Below are 23,138 nucleotides of genomic sequence, written 5' to 3' on the forward strand. Positions count from 1 at the left end.
AGCTCTTTTGATTTTAACAAAAAATCTTTTTTATTATATCTGAGATTGTTGTTGATTTTTTTTTTTCTTTTCTATCAAATATTCCTCTGCATTTATTCGCACCGAGATCTGATCACAGACTTATCAAAGGAACACAAGTATAACAACAGACACATTTGTACCAGAATCTTTAAGTCCATCACATAAATTTCAATTTAAACTTATTTTATGTGTTTCTTATTAACTGTAATGTGATTTATGACCATTGTTCCTAACCTGCTAAGTAAGAAAATGTGTGCACTTAACCATTGATGCTTTTCTTGGATAAATCTCTGATCTGGATGATTGTTCATAAATGTAACATTCTTTGAGTTTTTAGTGCCTGATTAATGTTTAGTTCAGGGTACTGTTATCTCCTTTAGTTGAATATTAAACCGTTTTTTTTTTGTTTGTTTTGTTTGTTTGTTTTGGTCTTCTCCGGTTTCCCAAACTCCGGCCATGTTTACCTTTTACGTGGTTGTGAAACTTGGGAAAATATGGGTTAGACTTCAAAAAACATACTCGCACACTTAATACTATTTAATCTGAAAGGATATCTCTGCTGAGAATCTGGAGCTGGCAGCATTTCCCTGAATATACAGTTTTTTCTTACACTGTGTAATTTATTATAGATTATTAAGTTCAATTGAAAGCTTTTGTTATAATATTTGAATTTTTTTCCCCACAAGTGAATGAAAAGGCACTTAAAGCCGAACACCTAAAATTGTTAATGGGGTTTTTTTCTCCACGTTCAGAGAACCTGTGTTTTTGACAGGAGTGAAACTAGATGTGGCTTTCTTCTGTTGCAGCATTCTTAGAAACTTTTCTGCTCATCACGGTTGTAAATAGTAGTTATTTAATCCTAACCTGTCGGCTCAAAACAGACGGCGCATTCTTCTCTGACATCTCTCATCACCAAGGCAGAACTGTGACAAACAAAGGCCCAATCATTTAATTTTGAAGCCTATAAAAGCCTTGGACTACATTTCCACTTCTTCAGAGTATATTTCTATAATTATTGATACAATTCCATTAATATTAGGTTGCATCTTAAATATGATAAATAGCTTGTAATACCTAATTTCTCTGAAATTCCTAAGTTAATTTCTAACAATGCATGAAAGCTTCAGTAAACTTTGTTCTTGGTTTTCTGTTTATGATTGAACTTAAAGGTCACTGGCTCTAACTCTGTGACTCTTTAACCTGACTTGTTTTTCAAGCTATTTCCTTCAGTTCATACTGCAAATATTCAATTTGTAACTGGTCTAGTGTCTATTAAGTGTAGTAGACCTGTCACGTAAGGCATCTTATGTGGTTTGAGTGGGATTGTCCACCATGAGCAGTGGGATAAAATTTTAGGGCAGTTAAAGAAGCCTGAGGTGAGCAGGCTCATGCTTAATTCCAAACTGGAAGCTGGCTTCCTGTAGACACTTCCTGTGCTGTTTTCCAACTTTAGGATTCACTGGGTTTGAGCTCTGTTATCTTTCTCAAGGTGATTCGATGTGATCAGATTTTTCCAGTGGATGTTCCTGTGAGGCTGAAAGCATTTGGATGTGGTTTTATGTTGCTATGGAATCAGATGGCTATATTAAGGGATTGCTGCAGCTGCAAGATTGATTATTGAATACACTCTTCTTTCATTCTTGTGTTATTTTGGACTAATTTATTTACCCATTACTAATAGATAGGAATGCATGAGTACTGATATTAATATTGTATATCTGTCCAATACAATGCTCATTTAAATTTATAGGACAAAAAACGTATCAAATTACATGGCATTCCAATTCACCAGGCACCCATTGCCATATTGTCTGTATACTTTATTTATTTATCTTAAATCTTGACGTAAGTTTGGTGTATATTGACATGCTATTTACCAGATGACATAAAATCGACAATATTTTGTGGTTATTTTTGCATATGTATGTATGGCCCATCTACAAAAAAAAGAGTGTGCATCATGCACTCTTTTGTGTTTGCAAAGAAAATCTATTATAAAATAAGTTACATCTAATATATAATGCAAACCTGAACTTTATGCATATTTTTTTAACTAATTCCAATTAAATGCATGATTGACACTTAAATATAAATGGATTGAAATTGCTTTATTAATAAATCATGTGCAGCTGTGAGAAACTCATTATTTGGGAGTCATTTAACAGACTGCCTTAATTTCTCAGTCAGAACCCAGACAGCTGTTGGCATCAGGATAAACATATCAGTCTGAGTGCAGTTTCAGCCTTGGCTTTGTTAAAAGGTAACCGACTAAACACACCAGCTGCTCGAATGAAGCTGTTTTTTTATCTCTGTATGGGGAGTAGGTTTTAACAGTATATAGCACATGTAGCGGGTGATCACTGATCTCTCAGTGCTGTATTTAACCTCCAACATTTATTTACCAGGTCCTGGAAAAGACTATTTAAGTGTATGAGTGCAGAAGAATGAAGGGTTAGATATGCCACGTGTCTGCCAGCTAGTGCTACTAGATTACATGCTGACAAGCAAGCAGCCTTGTTTAATATTAATCTTTCTTCACGAACATACACACACATTACCTTGTCTCACACATTAGCCTCTGAGGTAAATTGTACTCTAATACAAAGTACAGTTCTGCTAGTTTAGTTTTTAATATGTAAACAGTAAGTATATGTATGAGACAACTCTAGCTCACACTATACAGGGCATAACGCAGCCTGACTAGGAGCCTCCTTTTTTACGTAATGTTGCTTTGTTAGTTTTGCCGTATTTGCATTCCGTATTTGTTTAGTCTGGTCAGGTTTTTTTCCCCCCACTGCCATGCTACTAACAGCCTTGTAATCATCTTGGCAAATGGCAACCAGATGTTGAGCCAGTCAAATCACTGTAGTCTGCCTTGTACCCTCCTTCAGCAGGGTTATTGACCTGCGGTTGGCCTAGCGGGCTGCCTGTCAGAGTGTGTGTGTGTGTGTGTGTGTGTGTGTGTGTGTGCAGTCAGAGCTGCAGTGCAAGAGAGAAACAGAGTGGGGTTTTGTAACACTGCACCTGAAAGACTTGCAGGCTCACACACGCGCTCCTCCTCAGACTCCCACTGCAGTAGGAGGGCTATTTTTAGCAAACTTCCAAGAGCAGAAATGAGATTCAGATTAACTTGACTCTCATGCTCGACACTGCGTCATATAAACACCCATATTATCATAGTAAGGAAAAGAAGAAACTAATTGGATAAATATGAGACAGAATTGCTATTAAAAGGAACATTCAGTGTGGTTGGACATATGCTTTTTTTTTATTTATTTATTAGTCATCTTCCTTCTTACATTTGTTTGCATATTTTATTGTGTAATTGCTCCATTACGTTTTAGTGCAAGCAGTGACAAATACCAGGAGCGGACAAACGATACATTTATTAGCTAGCTGATTGTGCTGTTACCTGCCCCATGCTTTGTTGCTGAGCAGGCTAAATAATTGGTGATTAATGCAATGTGATAAAACATTGTGAGCTGGTGAGGGAGATAAGTACATTAAAACACACAGAGTATATTAATTCCCCAGTGTTCATGCTGTAAAAAACAAAATATTCAATATTTATAATCTGTTTCTCGGCAGACTGACAGTCTGGCAGACGAGATGAAGGAGGAGAATCTGTTCCGTCGGCGATTCTCTCTGTGTCCCACGACTACCACTCCACCTAAACTAGACCCACGTACTCTCGGCCGGAACCTGTCGTATGGAGGGGAAAATGATGTGGACGCGATCAGCCCAGGTACACGCCACTAAGATTCTTGGCAGGCAGTAGTGCTGCACTTGTAGAACGTTGTGCTTCAGTCATGAGCTTAAGTAGGTACTGTAGCTGGGTATACAACTGTTTTTAATTTCCAGTCAGTCTTGTTTTAATTTAAACCACTGATCTAATTAACATTTCATGCTTATCCTTACACATCTGAAAAAGTAATTAAAAGTCAGTGTGTCACAAAATAATAATTAACAAAATAATTGGATTCTATTTTGCCCATTTCACACCATGTGAAAGTACCGCTGATCCAAGATATGGCATACGGTATATTCAATATTTTTTACTTTATTAAAGCTTATTTGTGTGTATTTATCTTTTGCTTCGTCCACACTTTGAATACATGGTGAGGAAGTGCTTGCTCAGGTGGGTGTGTATGTGTACATGTGTGTACGTGTTCTGCAGGCAGTGAGTCGGAGAAGAATGGATTGCCTTTACCGAAAGATGAGGTCAGCCCAGGCCAGTCTCCTAGCAGTGCCGTGAGTCACCCTTCCTTCTTCCCTTCAGTTAAAATGTGTCTGAAAATATTTCCACCCCTTCACTTTTTTTTATTATTTAATTTTTTTATGAATATCCTTACTTTTTGCTGTTGTGCTGCATTGCTGGTACTGAAATGAAAGATGTGTCTTTAAGAGTGCTGAAGCTAAAAAAAAAAAAAAAAAAAAAGAAAAGCTAAGCAAATCCTTTTCTTTAGAGCAAATGTGCCACAAGTCCCTGCTTATTCAATTAGATGAAACACTATAAATATAGTAAAATTAACAAGCATTATTTATAATCCTTTATTTTTAAATATGCAAATCTGCATAAGAATTCTGCATATTAATAAAGCCTTGGTTCTAGCATTAAAGCGCAGATTCCTGTAGTTAAGAAGCTAATTTTGGGATATGGACACTGTCATTCTCCTCGTCTCACTGTCTGAGATTCAGCTGACATCCACAGCTGACTGCAGAGACCTGCTGAATTTAGCTACTTGCAGTTGTGGTCAGATTTGAAAGAAAACGCTGTTGTTAAATATGGCTTCGATTTCAGTCTAAAACAATTACTGGGCTGGTGTGTCTAAACATAGCAGTATGTGGTATTAGTGGCCTGTGGTAGAAGTTTATGATCTTACTTCTCTTTTTGCTTGCTCTTGATCTTTTCTCACACTCACTTAATCTTGTTCCCCTATGTCTTTTGTGTAGTCAGAATCGAAGATGTTCATAGGTTTGGAGAAGGAGAGCTCCTCACCCACTGAGAAGCTGGCTAGAAAGGAATCTCTGAAGGTAATTTTTTTTTTTTTTTTTTATCATTACATTTTAATGACAAACATCATATGGAAATATTTGGGATTTGGAGATACAGTTGCTTTTTGTTGGTTCGTGCTATATTTGTTATTCTGATGATACATTAGCAGTTGTCTGACAGTCCATGTTGATTTTGCATTGCTAATGCATTAATAGTGTAGGACATTTCAACAATCTCAAATATCAGGGATTAATATTCACATTGTAAACAGGCATATTGCCCATTTACTGTTTTCCAGAAATATTTAGTGTCACCTTAATGCTAAATTAACATAAAATGTAGCTATATGTTAGGCTATAAATAGGATAACTGGCCAATTTTCTTTTAATTAATATTAACATAATGTCATCCATTTAAATCAGGATGTACTGATAAGGAGTGAATAAAAACCTCCTTAATGTCCATGATTTTACACCATAAACTTGATACAGGCAAGTCCTAAATATGACAAATTAAGCTGTCAGGTCTTATCTATAACAGTACAGAGTGACACCAGGTTTTCATTCTAACCAAACATGAACTGAACACACCACAGATCCTCAAACACAGGACCACAATGTTCAAACACAGGCTGTTTAAAGAGTGAATCCAAAAAATGTATCAAACATGTAAAATTGCGATTGATTGGTTAAAATTTAAAAACCTCTCGATGAAATTTCTGACATATCTAAAAGTTCTAGATTTGTCTAGATATAACGTATTTGGTTTTCAGAGCACTGTCTGTGTCTCACACCCCCTGCTGGTGTTACATTGAACATGAATTTGTTTGCAGTTTTTTTTTTTTTGTTACATTTTTTACATTTGACTCACTGTATGATATTTTATATTTCTGTCCAGGTTCAGAAAAAGAATTATCGCCAAGAAAAGAAGAGGGCAGCCAAAGAATTATTCAGTGCTCTTAAAGACCCCAGTGTGGTCATTATTTCTAATTGGTTAAAGGTACAGTATATATTTTGTTTCATTGTTTCCATTTTCTTTTAAAAATTTGTCGAGAGAAAATGGTTTATACAGATATTTTATGTTGTCCATTAGATCCGGGGGTCACTGAAGAGCTGGACGAAGCTGTGGTGCGCACTGAAGCCTGGGGTTCTCCTGATCTATAAAACACCAAGCTCTGAGCACTGGGTCGGGACTCTCATCCTCAATGCCTGCAAACTTATTGAACGGCCCTCAAAGAAAGATGGCTTCTGCTTCAAACTTTACCACCCATTAGACAAGTCCATCTGGGCCATGAAGGTTAGACAAGGCTCTTAATCATGTTGATTTATAAAACCTATTTCTTTGCTTTCATGCATGCCACTCTTGCATGGTGATCCTAAAAATGAGCAGGACTCTAATTTAAATAAAATGAATTATCTTTGCATGCCTCATTTACATTTGATGGTTTTATTGGTGTGCTAATTGAAAGGTAGTTAATTAATTGGTTGATTAATTAATCTCAGGGTCCTAAAGGAGAGACAGTTGGCTCCATCACACAGCCTCTTCCTAGCAATTACCTGATTTTTAGAGCAGCATCTGAGTCTGATGGTGAGTACATATGTATGTGTATGTAACTGTGTTTCAGGTCAAACACTAGTTTTTTATTACACCAGAGATATAGTGTGTGCTTATTGATAAGTGTGTGACATATACATACACACACAATATATATGGACAAAAATGTGTGTGTGTGTGTGTGTGTGTGTGTGTGTGTGTGTGTGTGTGTGTGTGTGTGTGTGTGTGTGTATATATACAGTATATATATTTTTGCACTTTCTTCAAAATATTACTACAAGGTTGGAGGCAGGCAATTGTATAGGACTTTTTTGGATTCAGCAGCATTAAAATGTTTCTTCACTTGAATCAGGAGATCTAAGCCTAAACTTTTCCAGCATGACAATGCCACTGTGCACAAAGCCAGATCTATGAAGATGTGGTTTAATAGTCTAGAGTAGAAGATCTTGAGAGGTCTTCTATAAATCTCTGACTGCAAACATAGTAAACACCTTTGGGATTAATTAGAACGCTGACTTCACCCCAGGCCTCCTCACCCTCCATCAGAACTTGACTTTAGCAGGGCCCTTGTGGGGGGTGGAGCACAAATCTCTACAACCACACTTCAAACTTTAGCAGAACATCTGGAGAGTGAAAGTTTTTATAACAGCAATTTGGGACTAAATGTGGAATGGATGTTTAAAAAGCATCTGGGAATCTTATGGTCAGGTGTTCACAAACATTTGTCCAAAACGTGTATGTGCCTTCCCCAAGACGTGCTTTTTGTCATACATTGCACCTGCTTCTGCATATGTCCATTGTACTGTTTATGGTCTAATTCAATAGTATTTCGAAATTAGGGCCGATATAAGTTGCAGATTTTTTTTTTGCTGCTACCTGCTGGTATGAGAGAATTATGTTCCCTCACGCAAGTGCGGAATGTACACGCATGGTTTGATGCGTCAGATGCGCCTGTCTATTAATCGGCCTAATTTGCAGCATGATCAGCCGATGCTGATTAATAAAAAAAAATGCCAAACATCGGCCCAATCAATCATCGACCTCTAGTATTCAGTTGGAGATGAGTAATTGTTTATTACACAGCGTTCCACAAAAAATGATAAGTTCCCTTTGAGTCTGGTTCTTCTTATAGTTTCTTCCTCATGCTCATGTGTGTGTTAATTAAGATTCTACATCTATAGCCAGAGTTCTATACAAATGTATTGTTAACAGCAATATACAAAATTCTGACATTAAAATGTGACTTTCTGTTTAAAACCAATTTCTGTGGCTTTTCTTAGAAACGTTTAGAAATACAGGTAGACCCCAACTTACCGTAAGTCCATCAGGTCCATAAGTTGAGAAGAGTGACTTCTCTATGATGCGTTCCGACACAGACATAAACAGGCACTGTAAACACATTTACATTTTTTTATCATGGTACAAAAAAAGTAAATAAAAATGTGTGTGTATGTGTAGGTATGTGTGTGTGTATACAGTCTATATGTATGTGTATATATATATATATATATATATATATATATATATATATATATATATATATATATATATATATATATATATAAGATTTTTTGGTTGTAGGTCGGGGTCTGACTGTATTTACTGTATTTTTTGACAGATATTATGAGAACACTTTTGTTCATGCAATCTTGCATCTATCACTGACCTGTTTTGTGCTGTTTGTTTGCTTATTGTTTGTTTTTAAGCAAAAATTTTACTTGCATCATGTGGCTTTGCTAAAGCTATTACACGAATTGTGTGTAGCATTTGAAAAACATACTACGTATATAGATTTTCCATGTGTAGGAAAGCGTTCCCCATTGGTTGTAGTTCCACGCTTCACCACTAGAGGGAGATTTACAGTTTACAATTTATGATAAGATACCTACCTCTGTGACATCACAGTGCACTGCTCTCAACGTTTGCTTTAAAGGCCAGAACACTGAGCATCAGCCGACATACAACATCATATAACCTATTGAAAGCAGCCGGCTTATGACATTGTACAACCAATAAGAAAGCAGCCAACATTCGACATCGCGCAACCTATCGAACAACAGCCCACATACGACACCAAGTAAAGTTTGAGTGTTCTGAATCCTGTACCTTGTTTTTACTGACACCAGATAACCTTCTTTACATTTCGTCCTTCGAGCCAGATAGCGAAACTTCCTTAAACCACGTACATGTTGAGTGTTTCACAGTTTCATCTCTTGAAGACACCTCTTTAATCTGATATCAGTACTGAACTTATTTTTTTGGCTTTCAAGGGTTGTATAAACAATGTCTGAACACTTACTGTTTGTGCCAAATAGCCTGCAAAGCCATTATATCACTCTCGAGCTTTAAATTTAAAATACAAATTACAGTTGTAAACTAAATAGGTTGTGTTGTTTCAAGATGTTCAACTCTTTACAAAAATGTGTCTGTAGATCTTCTCAAAAATTATAATTTATTCCAAGGTCATGTGACATATTGAGATATATATATGTGGTATACCAGAAAAAAGTCTGGTTCAGTTAGAACATGCTAGAAAGGTGAAGCCACCTAAACATGATAAATAATTTAATAATCCACATTTCACGAAGGTTGGGCCTAATGTGTCTCTCGTATGCGTAGGGCGATGCTGGATGGATGCGTTGGAGTTGGCTCTCAGCTGTTCCAGCCTGTATAAGCTGACTGCAAAGAGCTGCAGGGACGGGGACCTGAGCAGCTCTTCAGAGTCCTCCCATATACTCCATCTCCTGCAGTCCACTGCCCTTAGTGACCAGGAACTGCTACAGTAAGGGACAGATAAAAACACACACACACACACACACACACACACACACACACACACATACACACACAACAACAACAACCCCAAGCCTTCCTGGGGACTTCTCTGTTATGAGTAATTATCTATAGGGTGTTCCTTTTTTGAAACTGAATTCTTTACTTGACCCTACAGTAGGTTTATGCTTTATCTTTATCCATACAAGACATGTTGCTTTGACAGCTACTGTGTTAGGAAGCTCCAACAACGACCACACTTTCTTCTCAGACAAGCTGAACAAACCTTTGTGTTAACTGATTACACTCACCAGTTGCTTGTAGCCTGTTTAATGTCTTGTATAAAATGTCCCTCAGTTTGCAAGACAACTTGCTGTGAGAACCAGAGCTCGTACTGCTATATATTATTTTCTCTCAAGCCTTCGAATTTTTCTATAGAAGTCAGCAGTCATATAAGGCTGTTCACTTAACACATGATCTTAACTAGTGTGACAGTGTACAACCAGTAGGCCTATGTTTGTGTTGATTGCTTTTTCTAATGCTGGTGTAAAATAAGTACTAATACATTACACTATACAGTAGTATAAACGTAGTCTGATTATAAATAGAGTGGACAAGGTATTAAATGTTTACTTATGTGGAAGTTTTGCTAAAATGGAACTGACTGTGACCAGTGATGTGGCGCTTGACATGATGGTGTGAATGGGTTTTAAGTATATTGTGAAATGTACGCGTCATCATTCTGCCAGACATATTGAAAGTAGTGGAATGAACTGTGTCCTAACAAACCATGAGCAAGAAGTTATTTGACATATGCCTTACTTTCACAAGTCTGATGAAATGCTTGTCTGGAAATGATGTTATGTTGGTTCAAAGTGATTTTGAAAGCTTTTAATTCCACAGTTAATTCTACATCACTCAGTTTAAACAAATATATCTCTCTGTTGCATACAGGACATTCTTAGTCCTTGACAGCTTTATTTACAATATATTTGTTTCACTGTTCTGTACCTTTAATTATGAATCAATTACAGAGAACTATTATGTGCTATTCACTGTTTCAGTGACATTAATACTGAATGTTTAGCTGCTGGTTGTGAAATTATTTATAGAATACACCACGTCTATTCTCTATCTAGATCTCTAAGGTACTATATTTAGGAGATTTAGGAAAAGTGGCGCAATTTCTAAAACAAACATGCGATATCTTTTAAGGTAGAGAGTGTATTACACCTGTCAGAATGAATTTCACTGTTTGAATGCTTATCCATCATTTTCAGAGTATTTACATGTTTAAATGCAAAAATACACTTTCTGTAAAATACACATTATGTGCTTTACTTTATTATAAATCTATTCAAACATTCTTTTGAAATATTAAGGGGTAGGTGTTAGATTAACATTATTTACTAAAAAAATGCATATTTTAAAACAAGTGGCATCCAGATAATAAAAACTGTGTGTGTGTGTGTGTGTGTGTGTGTGTGTGTGTGTGTGTGTGTGTGTGTGTGTGTGTGTGTGATTGAATTATTAATGCTCACAGTGGGTCCTAAGCCACTGGTGTCCTCCAGCTGGCACCACAGACATCTGTACTCCGCCTCTTTTCCAACCTCTATCCAAATGGCCTGTGGTCATTTTAGCACTTTCACAGACATGCTGTACTTCCCAGCCAATCAGATATGCCTTAGTGGTTCATGTGACACATGGCAACGCAAAAAGCAACTAGGAGAATATAAAGTCAATACCACCCCAAGAGAGCAATCATCAGAGTGAGAGACAGACGAGCATGCACAGCACGCAAACCTGTATGGCAGGAAGACCAGCTTAGAAGAAGCAGTTCTTTGTTCAATGGATTTGTTGAAAGAGAAAAAAAATTAGCTTCTGCCAATTAGCTTCTTTTACCCTTCTTTCTTTTAGCTGTAGCTGCTTTGCTTGTCAGGTAAGAGATGTTGATTTACTGAAATATAATTGCCTTTTTTGGACAGTAAGTCCTGCTTCACAGGCATTCGCTTTTTTGCTTCTTTATCATACTAATGTGTGTGTGTGTGTGTGTGTGTGTGTGTGTGTGTGTGTGTGTGTGTGTGTGTGTGTGTGTCGGACAAAGTGTGGGATGAGTTTTTTTTTCATTGTCAGTCTGTGCAAATGTTAACAGAAGGCTGCTGTGACTTTACTGGTGATTTGCTAATGGACGGATTTGAGGCATGTAGTCTCTAATGGCCATTTTTCACTATTTCTGGTCATGACGTAGCCAGTAGTTTCATGTTCATTTCTTCTGGTGGTGTCTGTGTCATGCTTACGTCCAGCTTTGTGTGACCACTGGGTGACGCCAGATATCGCAGCTGTTTAATGACATCAGTGGTCCTGGTGACATTGAAGTTGTTCAATATTGAAGATTGATGTGATGCTGAGGAAATGGGGCTGACCAGAGCTGTGTTGTAATAGTAGTGAGTGTTGTTGGATGGCAGTTAAAGAAAACAATGCACAAACGCAGACATTATAATTTACCTGTTATACCTGTATTACTATTATTCATTCACTCACTGGTTCATTTCAGCACACGGTTGAGTTACCTGTAGTGGTTAAAATGCTAATGCTAATGCTAATGGCAAAATAATAACATGGGTTGTTTGTTCAATAATTTGCAACCTCAGCTCAGGGGTCCAAAAATGATGTATGACGAAATAATTCAGAATTGTAATGGTAGCTAAATAGCACTTTCTGTTTCTTCCAGGTTGAATGACTCCATGCTTGAAAACAATCAGATGGAAAATGAATCAGAGAGAGAGGCCCATGAGGACTCGGATAACGCAGCCAATGAAAATGGTGGGAGATTAACTGAGGAGAGCGATGTGGACCAAACGGATGACATTTTGCCCTGCCTCCAAGCAACTGTCTATGTTGAACAAGGCCAGGAGGAAATGGGAGAGGTGAGGACTCAGGGTTTACTTACATATACTTTAAATATATAGATGTCAACAGGAGGTTGTACAGTAACATGTATGTCAGTAATACCAGTGTCATTTTGGGTCCTTTAGTAACATGGCACAGTTCATGAGTTACTGTACTAGTAAATGATGTGCTGGTCCTGTAGGCTGGTGAAACATCACAGGTGGAGACGGTGTCTGAAGAGAATAAAGGATTAATCTGGACATTGCTAAAGCAGCTGAGGCCTGGCATGGACCTGTCCAAAGTAGTCTTGCCCACCTTCATCCTAGAGGCACGCTCATTCCTGGACAAACTGTCTGACTATTACTACCATGCCGACCTGCTGTCCCAGTAAGTCTTTAGTCCCCTGACTGTATCCTCTCTGTTCACTTGCTGCTAGATTATCTAAAACTGTATAGATGATATATTACAGTAGGTATTTATAAAAAAATAAGAGTATTTAATCAAGACCAATAACATGCAAAATGTGATCATCACAGCAATTACAATTACTACACTATATGGATAAAAGTTTTTGGACACCATAAGATAAGATAAGTGCTTTTTCTTTTAACATCCCAGTCCACATTTAGCCCAAAATTGCTTTTATAATTACCAGCATATATTATAATATTTATTAAAAAATCAGGTACTGGTGTAGCGTGAGGAGGCTGTCAGTGTTCTAATTTATTCCAAAGGAATTGAAGGATAAATAAAGGAATTTACTAGGGTTTGGGTCAGAGCTCTTCAGCAGGCTGTTCAAGATCTTTCTCTTCAATCCATGTAAACTCATGGCATTTCATTCTGAAGCAGGATTGAGTCTCCTGGTCCAAGTGAAGGGAAAATGTAATGCTACGGCATCCGAAGACCCTATACGATATTGTGCCTCCAACGTTGTGCTACAGTGCAGCCCGAAAGTATTCACAGCACTTCTCTTTTTCCACATTTTTTGTTACAGCTTTATTCCAAAATAGATTAAATACAGAATTTTGCTCTAAATTCTCCAAACAATACCCCATAATGACGACGTAAAAGAAGTTTGTTTGAAATCTCTGCAAATTTATACAAATAAATACATAAATTACATGTACATAAATATTTGCAGCCTTTGCCATGACACTCAAAGCTCAGGTGCATCCTGATTACACTGATGATCCTTGAGATGTTTCTACAACTTGATTGTGGTACACCTGTGGTAAATTCAGTTGATTGGACGTGATTTGGAAAGGCACACACCTGTCTATATAAGGTCCCACAGTAAACAGCGCATGTCAGAGCACAACCAAGCCATGAAATCCAAGGATTTGTCTGTAGACCTCCGAGACAGGATTGTTTTGAGGCACAGATCTGGGGAAGGGCAAAGAAGCCACTTATCAGTAAAAGGCACATGACAGCCCACCTGGAGTTTTCCAAAAAGGCACTTGAAGGACTCTTAGACCATGAGAAACAACAATTTAACTCTTTGGTCTAAATGCCAAGCGTCATGTCTGGAGGAAACCAGACACCGCTCATCACCTGGACAATACCATCCCTACAGTGAAGCATGGTGGTGGTAGCATCATGCTGTGAGGATGTTTTTCAAATGAATGCAGCAATGTACAGAGACATCCTTGATGAAAACCTGCTCCAGAGCGCCCTGGACCTCAGAATGTCCTTGAGTGAGTGGCCCAGCCAGAGCCCAGACTTGAACTCGATTAAACATCTTTGGGGAAAAATCTGAAAATGGCTGTGCACCGATTCTGCAAAGAAGAATAGTAGAAACTACCCAAAATTAGGTGCTAAGCTTGTAGCATCGTACTCAAAAAGACTTGAGGCTGTAATTGGTGACAAAGATGCTTCTACAAAGAATGGAACTAAAGGCTTTTTTTTTTTTTCTTTTTCTCTTTTACAAATTTGCAAAGATTTTAAACAAATGTTGTTACGTTGCCATTATGGGATATTGTTTGCAGAATTTCAAGGAAAATAATAAATTTAATCCATTTTAGAATAAGACTGTAACATACCAAAATGTGAAAAAGTGAAGCGCTGTGAATACTTTCTAACTGTAATAGTTTGGAGAAGAACCACATATGGCTGGAAAGTCAGGTGTTCCAATACTTTTGTTTATATACTGTAGTGCACGCTTTTAAAACTGACCTGATATTGTAATGTTTGCTTTTTTCTTGATTTTAGGGCAGTCGTAGAGGAAAACCCGTACTGCAGGATAAAGCAAGTTTTACGCTGGTACTTGTCAGGCTTTTACAAAAAGCCTAAGGTAAAATTTTAATTTTTTCAATTTCAATTTTCTTTTGAGCCTGTTATTTTAGAATATATAGTTGTTTATACTTTCAAGAAACTTTCAAGAAAATGCCGAGTCAGTATAAGTGCTGATAACACTGATTATAAAGTTCAGATATATTTATTCACAAAAAATGCCTGTTTCTTTTTGTGACTTTTCCTATTTAAGACCTTTTTAATTTCTGATTGATCTAAAATGTGTTTTCCAGGGTCTGAAAAAACCATACAACCCCATTCTCGGGGAAACATTCCGTTGCTGTTGGCTGCATCCTCAGACTGACAGTTGTACCTTTTATTTAGCAGAGCAGGTGAGTGTACACCTTCACCAGCCACACTGATGAAACAATATAAAAACACTGATTTGGTTTCATCTTCCATGATCTTCTAATATCCTAAACTTTACTCTTTCACAGGTATCTCATCACCCCCCTATCTCTGCTTTCTATGTGAGCAATAAGAAGGATGGCTTCATTATTAGTGGTAGCATCCTGGCCAAGTCCAAATTCTACGGTAGATGTTCATGTTTCTACAGCATGGCCACAGTGTCTGTGAAATCACAGAGCAAAAATAAGTTGGGCAATAATAATAATTGAGAATTATTTGTTTCCCCTCACTAGGGAATTCTCTATCAGCAATACTTGATGGGAAGGCCAGACTACTGTTTCTAACTCGTGATGAGGAATATGTCATTACAATGCCATACGCTCACTGTAAAGGTACTGATATCATTATTATTTAATAGTAGCTTCATACAAATTTCACTATATAATACGATTATGTTTTTTTAAATGTGGCTGCTTTTTCCTAGGCATTCTGTATGGTACAATGTCTCTGGAGCTTGGCGGAAAAATCACCATTGATTGTGAAAAAACTAAATATTCTGCTGAACTTGAATTCAAATTGAAGGTATAAAGTATTTTTTTATTTTTTTGTCTTTATACATTTTCTGGGGTTATTCATTTTAAACACAAAATGTACGCCTCTCTTTTCTTTGCTTGTCAGCCTTTCCTCGGCAGCTCGTGTAATGTTAACCAGATTTCTGGAAAGATCCGTTCCGGAGAGGAAGTGCTGGCCACAGTGGAAGGACACTGGGTATGTTCCACAGATAGTGAATGGGAATGTCTAAATGATAAATCACAGTTCTTCATCGAGTCATATCATGTCTTTTCTAATGCCTGAGTTGTGCAATACATGACTTTTGGAAGGATGGTGAAGTGCTTCTCTATGAGAAGAAGACAGGCCACCAGGAGGTGCTGTGGAACCCCACACCTGATGTGCGAAGTCAGCGGCTGAAGAGGCAGGTGGTGCAGTTTGATCAGCAGGGACCCTTTGAGTCAGAACGGTATGCTTATGCTTAAGGGAAATATAATCACTTGTGTACTGATCTTAATAAAGAATCCAGAGAAATCTGGAGTCAAGCATTTTCACTGTATGTATAATTAGATTTACATTTAAGAACAAGCTATGGTTTTTGTCATGATAGAATCTTTTAATACACTATATTATTCAGTAGGTACCCTTTGCTTCTCTTTCTTTTTATAATTTTAAATAAAAAATAAAGAATTCTTTGATCTCTCAGTGGGTGGCTGATGTTAGCAGCTAGAGTTGGAATAGTCAGTAAATAGATATGGTATAGTCAGAGAATAGATATAGTCTTCATGCGCATAAATTAGGCTATCATGTAGTCTGATACAAACCAAGACGTAATTAAAACATTTCTATTCCTAAACCATGGAAGGTAAGAGTCAATTTGTTTTTGTTCTAGGTTATGGCAGCATGTCACCAGTGCCATTATTGCCAAGGACCAGAACAATGCTACACAGGAGAAGTATGTGCTGGAGGAAGCACAGAGGCAGGAGGCACGGCAAAGAGGAGACCGGCCCTGGAACCCACACCTTTTCACCCTGAATCCCATCACCAATGAGTGGAGCTACAAATACATAGAGTATGCCCCTACCAGCCCATTCACGACCATCATTTTGAAAACCAAGAAAATACAATTTAGAATTTTCTAATCTTTGACTAAAAGTACTTTTTTTTTATTTATATATATATATTCTTATAAAATTACTTTCTTCTAGCACTAAACCATGGGATCCTGACCGCTGCCTGGTTCAGTTTGAGAAAGATAGCATAATTCAAACCAAAGAAAAGCCCCGACGTCAGCACAATGGCTTCACCTACAGCCAAAACTGGAGCAGCCAGCAGAAGGTCAGATGCGCTTCATAGATTTGAGCTTATTTAAAGACTCATTCTTTTACTTCAGCGTTCTTGTGTGTGTGTGTGTGTGTTTTGTGTATGTGTAGGCCCAGGTTCACGGAAAGCACAGGAAGTCGAGCAGCCAACCATCCAGCTGTAGTCAGAACACTGAAAGCAGCAGCAGCACACCAGAGCCGACACACGAATCCTCTGACAATGAAGGCAAGTTCTTCACATCATTGTTACATATAAACATTATTAATATTGATAGTAGTAAAAGTCGTATTAGTTGTAGAATCTGTTTAAGCTTCACTGCGTTGTATCTTTAGGTTTTGGCAGAGAGTGTGCCAGATGTAATAAGGAAATGAAGGACTTATCACAAATAGAGGTTTCTATAGCATCCATACAGAAATCCCAGCAGGACATTCAAAGGTGAGTATAACAGGTACTTGGTAAAACACCAAGTGGATTTTTGATTGCTTATAATAATATAATAAGAATATAATCATTATAGGGATAAGAACATAATCATTATAGCATTTAAACAAAACAATTTCAATTATCAGTTTGTAATTGTGGAGAGCTTATGACAGCTCAGGGAAGAGGAAAAGAGAGGCAGAAGACAGGTTCCAAATCACATTTCAGTAAAGCGCACACACACAAGGCTCTGTGCATTCAGCTCTGCTTCCTGAAACACACAATTGTTAACCAAAATCGCACTCGGGTGTGGGATCCCTACTAATCACCTTCTCCGGCTCCACCCTCAATGCATAAACCAGAACAAACACAGGCCACTCCTTTAAAACAACAGCAAAACCTGATCAACTTTTTCATGCATTCTATCACTACAATAATGTGTATTTTTCTGCTTGATGTAGACTAATGTTTGCTCTCTCTATCTGTGGTGTGTTCAGAAATCTGAGTGTGTTGAGTCGTGAGCTGATGCGACGGGCGGAGCAGAGTGTGCATCTGAGCGTCCATCACTGCCTCGTTCTGTGTCTTCTGCTGCTCTTCCAATTTCTCGTCAACTATGTCTTCAGCTGAGAGGCCTTCCTCCAGTTGCTCTGAGACCATCACATCACAAGTCTTGCCTAGCAATAAACACAGTAATAAACTGAACACTACACAGCTCCTGAGGGTCCCTCTGACTGTAGCTCCAGGCACTCAGCACTTCAGAGACACAGAGCACGAGACTCTTTTTCGTTTTGTTTTGTTTTGTTTTTTGTGTTTTTTAACCAATGAAAGATGGAGGGAAAAGTGTATCGTTGCCGCTCTTGCTGATGGACGATGGATGCATAACTTATTTTATTTGTCTTTTTTTTTCCATTTTCATGCAGCTGTGAGTGTGAGGGTGTGAATGATGGCGAGCGGCACACGTGACTCAGATCATCTCCCACTCCATTTAAAAATGTTGGGCCTTAACGCTGATGCCAAATAGAAAAGTCAAAAGAGAAGAATAGTCTGTGGAAGAACATCCATCAGTGCAGTTCTGCGTGCTTGTGTTCATGTCCGATCAAACAATATGACTCCATTTAAACTAATCATTTTACCAAAACAGTATTCCTCAGTTATGGAATTGTGTTTACATGTTTGTTTCTGTACCTTCTGTTTAAAAAAAATGCACTGTTGCCAAATGATTAATTGTTCGGATGAAGGAATGAATAAATGCTACACGTCCTAATGAAATTAGAATGAACAATCAGCCATAGGCCTGAATACAGATCTGTGAGGCTAATGAAGCATTTGGGTTGGTACTGCTACATTGTTGGCTTATATTGTCCTTGAATTTCAATGAAGACTTTTCTAAGAAATATGACGAGGGTTCTGTGATTAAGTGTGTAAATATTTGTTAGGAACGCAATGCCATTTTAAATGAAATCAAGAATGTATTTATTAGATTCTTCCTTTTTTTTTTTTTTTTTTTTTTTTAATCATGCTATTTTAAACAAAATTATGCATCGCACTCATTCAGGTTTTCTGGGAGCAATATGGTAATTGTTCTTCCGCAAAAAGTGGAATATTGAGGCAGGGATGAAGAAGGCCAGCTGTTCTCTCGTCTGCCTGTATTGTATATACACCAGATAAACTGTAGAGCCCTTTTGTGATTTGACTTTGAGCACAGAGATTTTCCATTGTAGCTGATGCAAGTTTAGCACGCTTGTTCAAAAATGCACGTCTCAAGTCATCGTAAGACTCCTTAAATGTGAGAGTGGAGAGACGGATGGCTATACATGCTTGTTTTATGTTTTATATGCATTTCACAACAGTCTGTAAAACTGTTCTAAATGGAGAAAAATACCAATAGCTCACTGAATGTCAATTCTTATTGCATATTGCAGCACTACAGTAAACTTTTCAACTTAGACTGGCTCCATCTTTGTCTTTTCTGCATATTCGCTGTGAACAACAGCTTCTTTACTTTCATCACCACCAGAGGGCAGTAGTGGGTTTTTTTTTCTATTTTCTTTTAAGTTTTCATATTTTACGGAGCATTCTGAATATACTTAAAGTTATTGTTGTAGTGACTGTTTACATACAGCTTTTCGATATGCTTATGCCCATCACAATTCTTATTAGAACTAGTCATGATATTGTTCACACAAAAATCTAACAATGTCCTGGCTAAACTTATAACAGACTTACACTGACTGAAAATATCTGATCTTTTTATTTCCATTTTGTTGGTGCAGTGAAAGGCCCATGTACTGCTAGAAAGGGTTCACATTTTTATTATTTTTATTTAATTATTTATTGTTAACAGTTAGATTAAAGGTGCAAATAATATTATGATCATGAGTTTATTTGTCATATAGCTGTGTGTGTGTGTGTGTGTGTGTGTGTGTGTGTGTGTGTGTGTGTGTGTGTGTGAGTGTGTGAGCAAGAAGTGCAAATCCCCTCACATAAGGAACCTAACACAATTCTCTGCACGTGATAAGCCATGACAGTAGCTCAGCAATGTTCCCAAAATCCTGTGTGGTTCCTCATTGAACATAACCAAAGAGATGCCGGACTTGCAGTGAGCCCTTAGGATCTATAATTAGCTGAGGAGACTACAGTAGTGGGTGGTTACGTGGTTTTGCCTGTGTTACAGTATACTTTGAATGTAGGTGCGTTCAGGTTGGTGAACAAGAGGATTGCTCATGTGGAATTTGCCTTGAGCCTACTTTTTATATGTTTTAATCCCTGGTTACTTATGTGTCTGTGAGTAAAATTATGTGCAGTTTAATCAGACGATCATTAATCAAGTGAGACCCAAGAGATGTTCTTTCTCTACCATCGTTTTTGTTCAAATGGTGGTGTGTTCAAGATTTAGTGATTTGGCTTTTATTTGGTCATGTTACAAAGAAATCACAAAGCCATCAGTTTAAGAGCAATTAAAAGAACAGATTTAGCTCTGACTTACACATGGGGAACTACTGCCATTAATGCTAAATCCTAAAAGATCACTGTATATTAATTACAGTTGGTATCCAGCAGGTCAGTGCCTGTTAGATACAATGAGGGCATGTGGTAGCTTAGTGGTTAAGGCATTGGACTTTGGATCCAAAGGTCATTAGTTCAAATCCTGGCTACACCAAGCTGCCAACTTTGTGCCCCTAAACAATGTCCATTAATTTCCACAATTGGCTGATATTCGGTGCAGGTTTTCCAGGTGCATTCAACCAATCAAGGGCACCTGTTGGTTATCATTAGATTTAAACAGGTAGAATTTGGTGTGTACTTGCTTGGTTGGAATGAATACCTGTACCCACACTGGCCCTTTGTGGAAAAGATTGGATACCCCTGCCTTATCCCCATCACTGTTCAGTTATAAGAATGAGATAAATGTAAGTCTTTTTGGATAAGGGTGTCTGCCAAATGCTGTAAAAATGATAATGCACTTGTTTGAAAGGTTACATTAAATTAAAATGGTTAATTGGTTTATAGCCAGCAGTACTGTCAGTCTCACCGTTATAAAAAATAAATAATCTCTTTATATACCCTAGATATTAGGCTCAATTATGATCCTTTAATGTAACCATGTATGTATTTTGTCCTAACTGCATTTCCCCTCCCAAAGGGCTAGTTTAAGCTTTTTGTGAAGCCATTCATATAAACTTTTTTTCTGTACACGGTTTGAAAAGAAGCAAGGTTCATAACTGTTCATGGGTTTAAAAGAATTTATTGTAAAGGATAATTTTAGAATGAGGTAACAGGTTTTATAGCATTGAAAAGGAAAATTATTATTGATTTAAAGTTATATACTAGTGCTTTATAACCGTATTCATTACTACTTTAGTTTAAGGATGTTCAGCTCACATATAAATTGTTATACACCACAAGTCTTTGAGTAATCCTTTGAAAGACTTCCCAAACTATTCCCATTTTGACTTAAGCCTTACTGTGTTTTTAGTTAAGTTTAGTTTTTGTTCCAGTAGTGGAGCTACCGCTGTCCCTTAGGCTTTATTTGTTTGGATTTCCTACTTGGCTACCTGTATATTTGTTCATATTGTACTAAATCCCCCACACTGGCCTTTTCATGGGGCCTCACACAGTGCTCTGTGTTTCAGTGTGTTTTTGATCCTCCCTCTTTTCAGAGCTGCAGTGGCAATAAGCCCAGGCCTACAGAGTCCATGTCTGACTGTGGGCACACACACACTGGTGCTTTGTGTTCGGACGCTTGCGGGGGCTGACGGAAGCGCTGTAGAACCGCAGGGCCAAATTAGGCCACATGTGTGCTTGGACTTTACACAAAAGAATTCCTCCCTCCCACTGCTCTGTGTGTGCTTTTTAATTCAGGGAATCACATGCAGTACTGTTTGTAAAATGAATGTACTTCCATATACAGTGAGAAATTCGTGATTTGATTCGATTTTTTCCACCTTTGCTGAACTTGTAATCAACAATGCATAGCTTTTTCTATGTAGTTAAAGCTTGTAGAGAACCTAAGTACATTATTCACTTATGAACAGATGTGAGGTGCTTCCTTTGTGTGTGGGGAAGTGCACCCTGCACTGCTGAGTGTCCTATAGACCAGAAGTTTGTCTGTGGGCGTTCGGATGATGTCATGCCTTTAGGCTGGGATCCATGCCTGAGGTCAGGGGTTAATCCTGCTCTATGATGCGTTACGCTGCAATACTAATGCGCATATGCCGACATGCTTCATCCATACTTCTCTAACACAACTTCAGCCTTCATGCCTGAACAGGACTCTCATACATTTCCAGATGTTGAGAATTTTTTTTTGTTGATATGTAACCTGTCATTAAATAGAAATTAGCAGGATATGTTGACTCACTCTTGGAGAGAGGAGTTCAGTTAAATATTAAAATCAAAAGTGTATTTTCTGAAAGATCAAACATGTTTTGCATTTGACAGCTCTATTATGTTATGAATATAGTCCATACAATTGTAGTATGGCATACCAGCATATTTTAAAAGCAATACTAAAGCTGAGTGCATATGTTTGTATTCCCCTTTAGGCCTTTGTAAATAAATGCAAAAATATACTGCATGTCTAAATATTATTAAAGTAATTAAGTCTAAGTCAGCACCTATAGTTATTAGTAAGTTCAAAAGTTTACATCCTGGTTAATTTATTTGATGTCTAACATCTTTGTTATTTAAATCCATAAACACATGTTTGCTTTGTTAATTATTTAAAGCATTAGCCAAGACTCTTAACTTCAAGCTATAAACTCAGTGGGAAGAGTGAAAACAAGACATAAACCAGAAAATACTGGTTCTGAGAGATATTTTTTGAAAATGTGCATATTTTTAGAGATCATTATCAACCATGTAAACACAAACCCTAAATAAATACAAAGTAAATACCAATACACAGTGTGAACAGTGTGAACAATGTGATCACATGTTAAAAATAAAAAGGAATATAAAACAAATCACATACAAAAATCTACATGAATATCGTGAGTGTAAATTCCCTACACGTAAATGTGACATGAATCAGGTGATTATTCACACATGGCAGTTATGTTAGTTAAGGTAAAGTAAGTAAGGTGTGTGAGCTTTTTTCAACTTTTGTTTAGCTTTGTCTTTTTGTTTTTCCAAATTCAGAAGCTACATTTAAAAGGTCACCAGTAATAAGAGTTGTTACTGGAACCCTTGCGATGTTAGGCTTTCTTCTTTTAGAAGCAATTTACGCTCAGTCACCTTTACATCTTATTATCTGTAAGCCACTAAGGGCAGACTAAGGTGTGTCAGAATCAACAGGGCTGGGTTCCTTGTGCGGATGTTTGCCCAGTAATTATTGCTATTTTGAAGTCTCTTTTAGTGGCGCTCTGACAGACGTGAGAGAGACATGCCTAGTCATGTAGGACTAGACCAGAGTTCTCACACACACACACACACACACACACACACACACACACACACACAGTAAATAAGAGCCACT

At 37.6% G+C, this 23,138-nt stretch overlaps 1 protein-coding gene across 7 annotated transcripts in view; it reads left to right on the forward strand.

Annotated features, from left to right (window-relative positions):
* The window catches only part of osbpl5 (oxysterol binding protein-like 5), a 34,512-nt gene extending 15,405 nt beyond the window's left edge, over positions 1-19,107 (forward strand). For 6 of the 7 annotated variants that reach the window (XM_046859462.1, XM_046859467.1, XM_046859465.1 and 3 more), the window contains 21 exons: positions 3,610-3,766; positions 4,199-4,272; positions 4,975-5,055; positions 5,915-6,016; positions 6,110-6,313; positions 6,520-6,604; positions 9,191-9,353; positions 12,075-12,270; positions 12,435-12,619; positions 14,441-14,522; positions 14,755-14,853; positions 14,959-15,055; positions 15,163-15,261; positions 15,354-15,451; positions 15,548-15,637; positions 15,751-15,887; positions 16,311-16,490; positions 16,627-16,756; positions 16,852-16,966; positions 17,074-17,176; positions 17,659-19,107. In XM_046859462.1, the coding sequence (XP_046715418.1) occupies positions 3,610-3,766; positions 4,199-4,272; positions 4,975-5,055; positions 5,915-6,016; positions 6,110-6,313; positions 6,520-6,604; positions 9,191-9,353; positions 12,075-12,270; positions 12,435-12,619; positions 14,441-14,522; positions 14,755-14,853; positions 14,959-15,055; positions 15,163-15,261; positions 15,354-15,451; positions 15,548-15,637; positions 15,751-15,887; positions 16,311-16,490; positions 16,627-16,756; positions 16,852-16,966; positions 17,074-17,176; positions 17,659-17,788 (2,607 nt within the window). In that variant the 3' untranslated portion in view covers positions 17,789-19,107. Of the gene's footprint in view, positions 1-2,260; positions 2,282-3,609; positions 3,767-4,198; positions 4,273-4,974; positions 5,056-5,914; positions 6,017-6,109; positions 6,314-6,519; positions 6,605-9,190; positions 9,354-12,074; positions 12,271-12,434; positions 12,620-14,440; positions 14,523-14,754; positions 14,854-14,958; positions 15,056-15,162; positions 15,262-15,353; positions 15,452-15,547; positions 15,638-15,750; positions 15,888-16,310; positions 16,491-16,626; positions 16,757-16,851; positions 16,967-17,073; positions 17,177-17,658 lie in introns of those variants that run through there. The other variant, XM_046859468.1, reaches the window with a different exon arrangement.
* The last annotated feature ends 4,031 nt before the right edge of the window (positions 19,108-23,138 follow it).

This window comes from Silurus meridionalis, chromosome 10 (assembly GCF_014805685.1).
Source record: "Silurus meridionalis isolate SWU-2019-XX chromosome 10, ASM1480568v1, whole genome shotgun sequence".
Classification (NCBI taxonomy): domain Eukaryota; kingdom Metazoa; phylum Chordata; class Actinopteri; order Siluriformes; family Siluridae; genus Silurus; species Silurus meridionalis.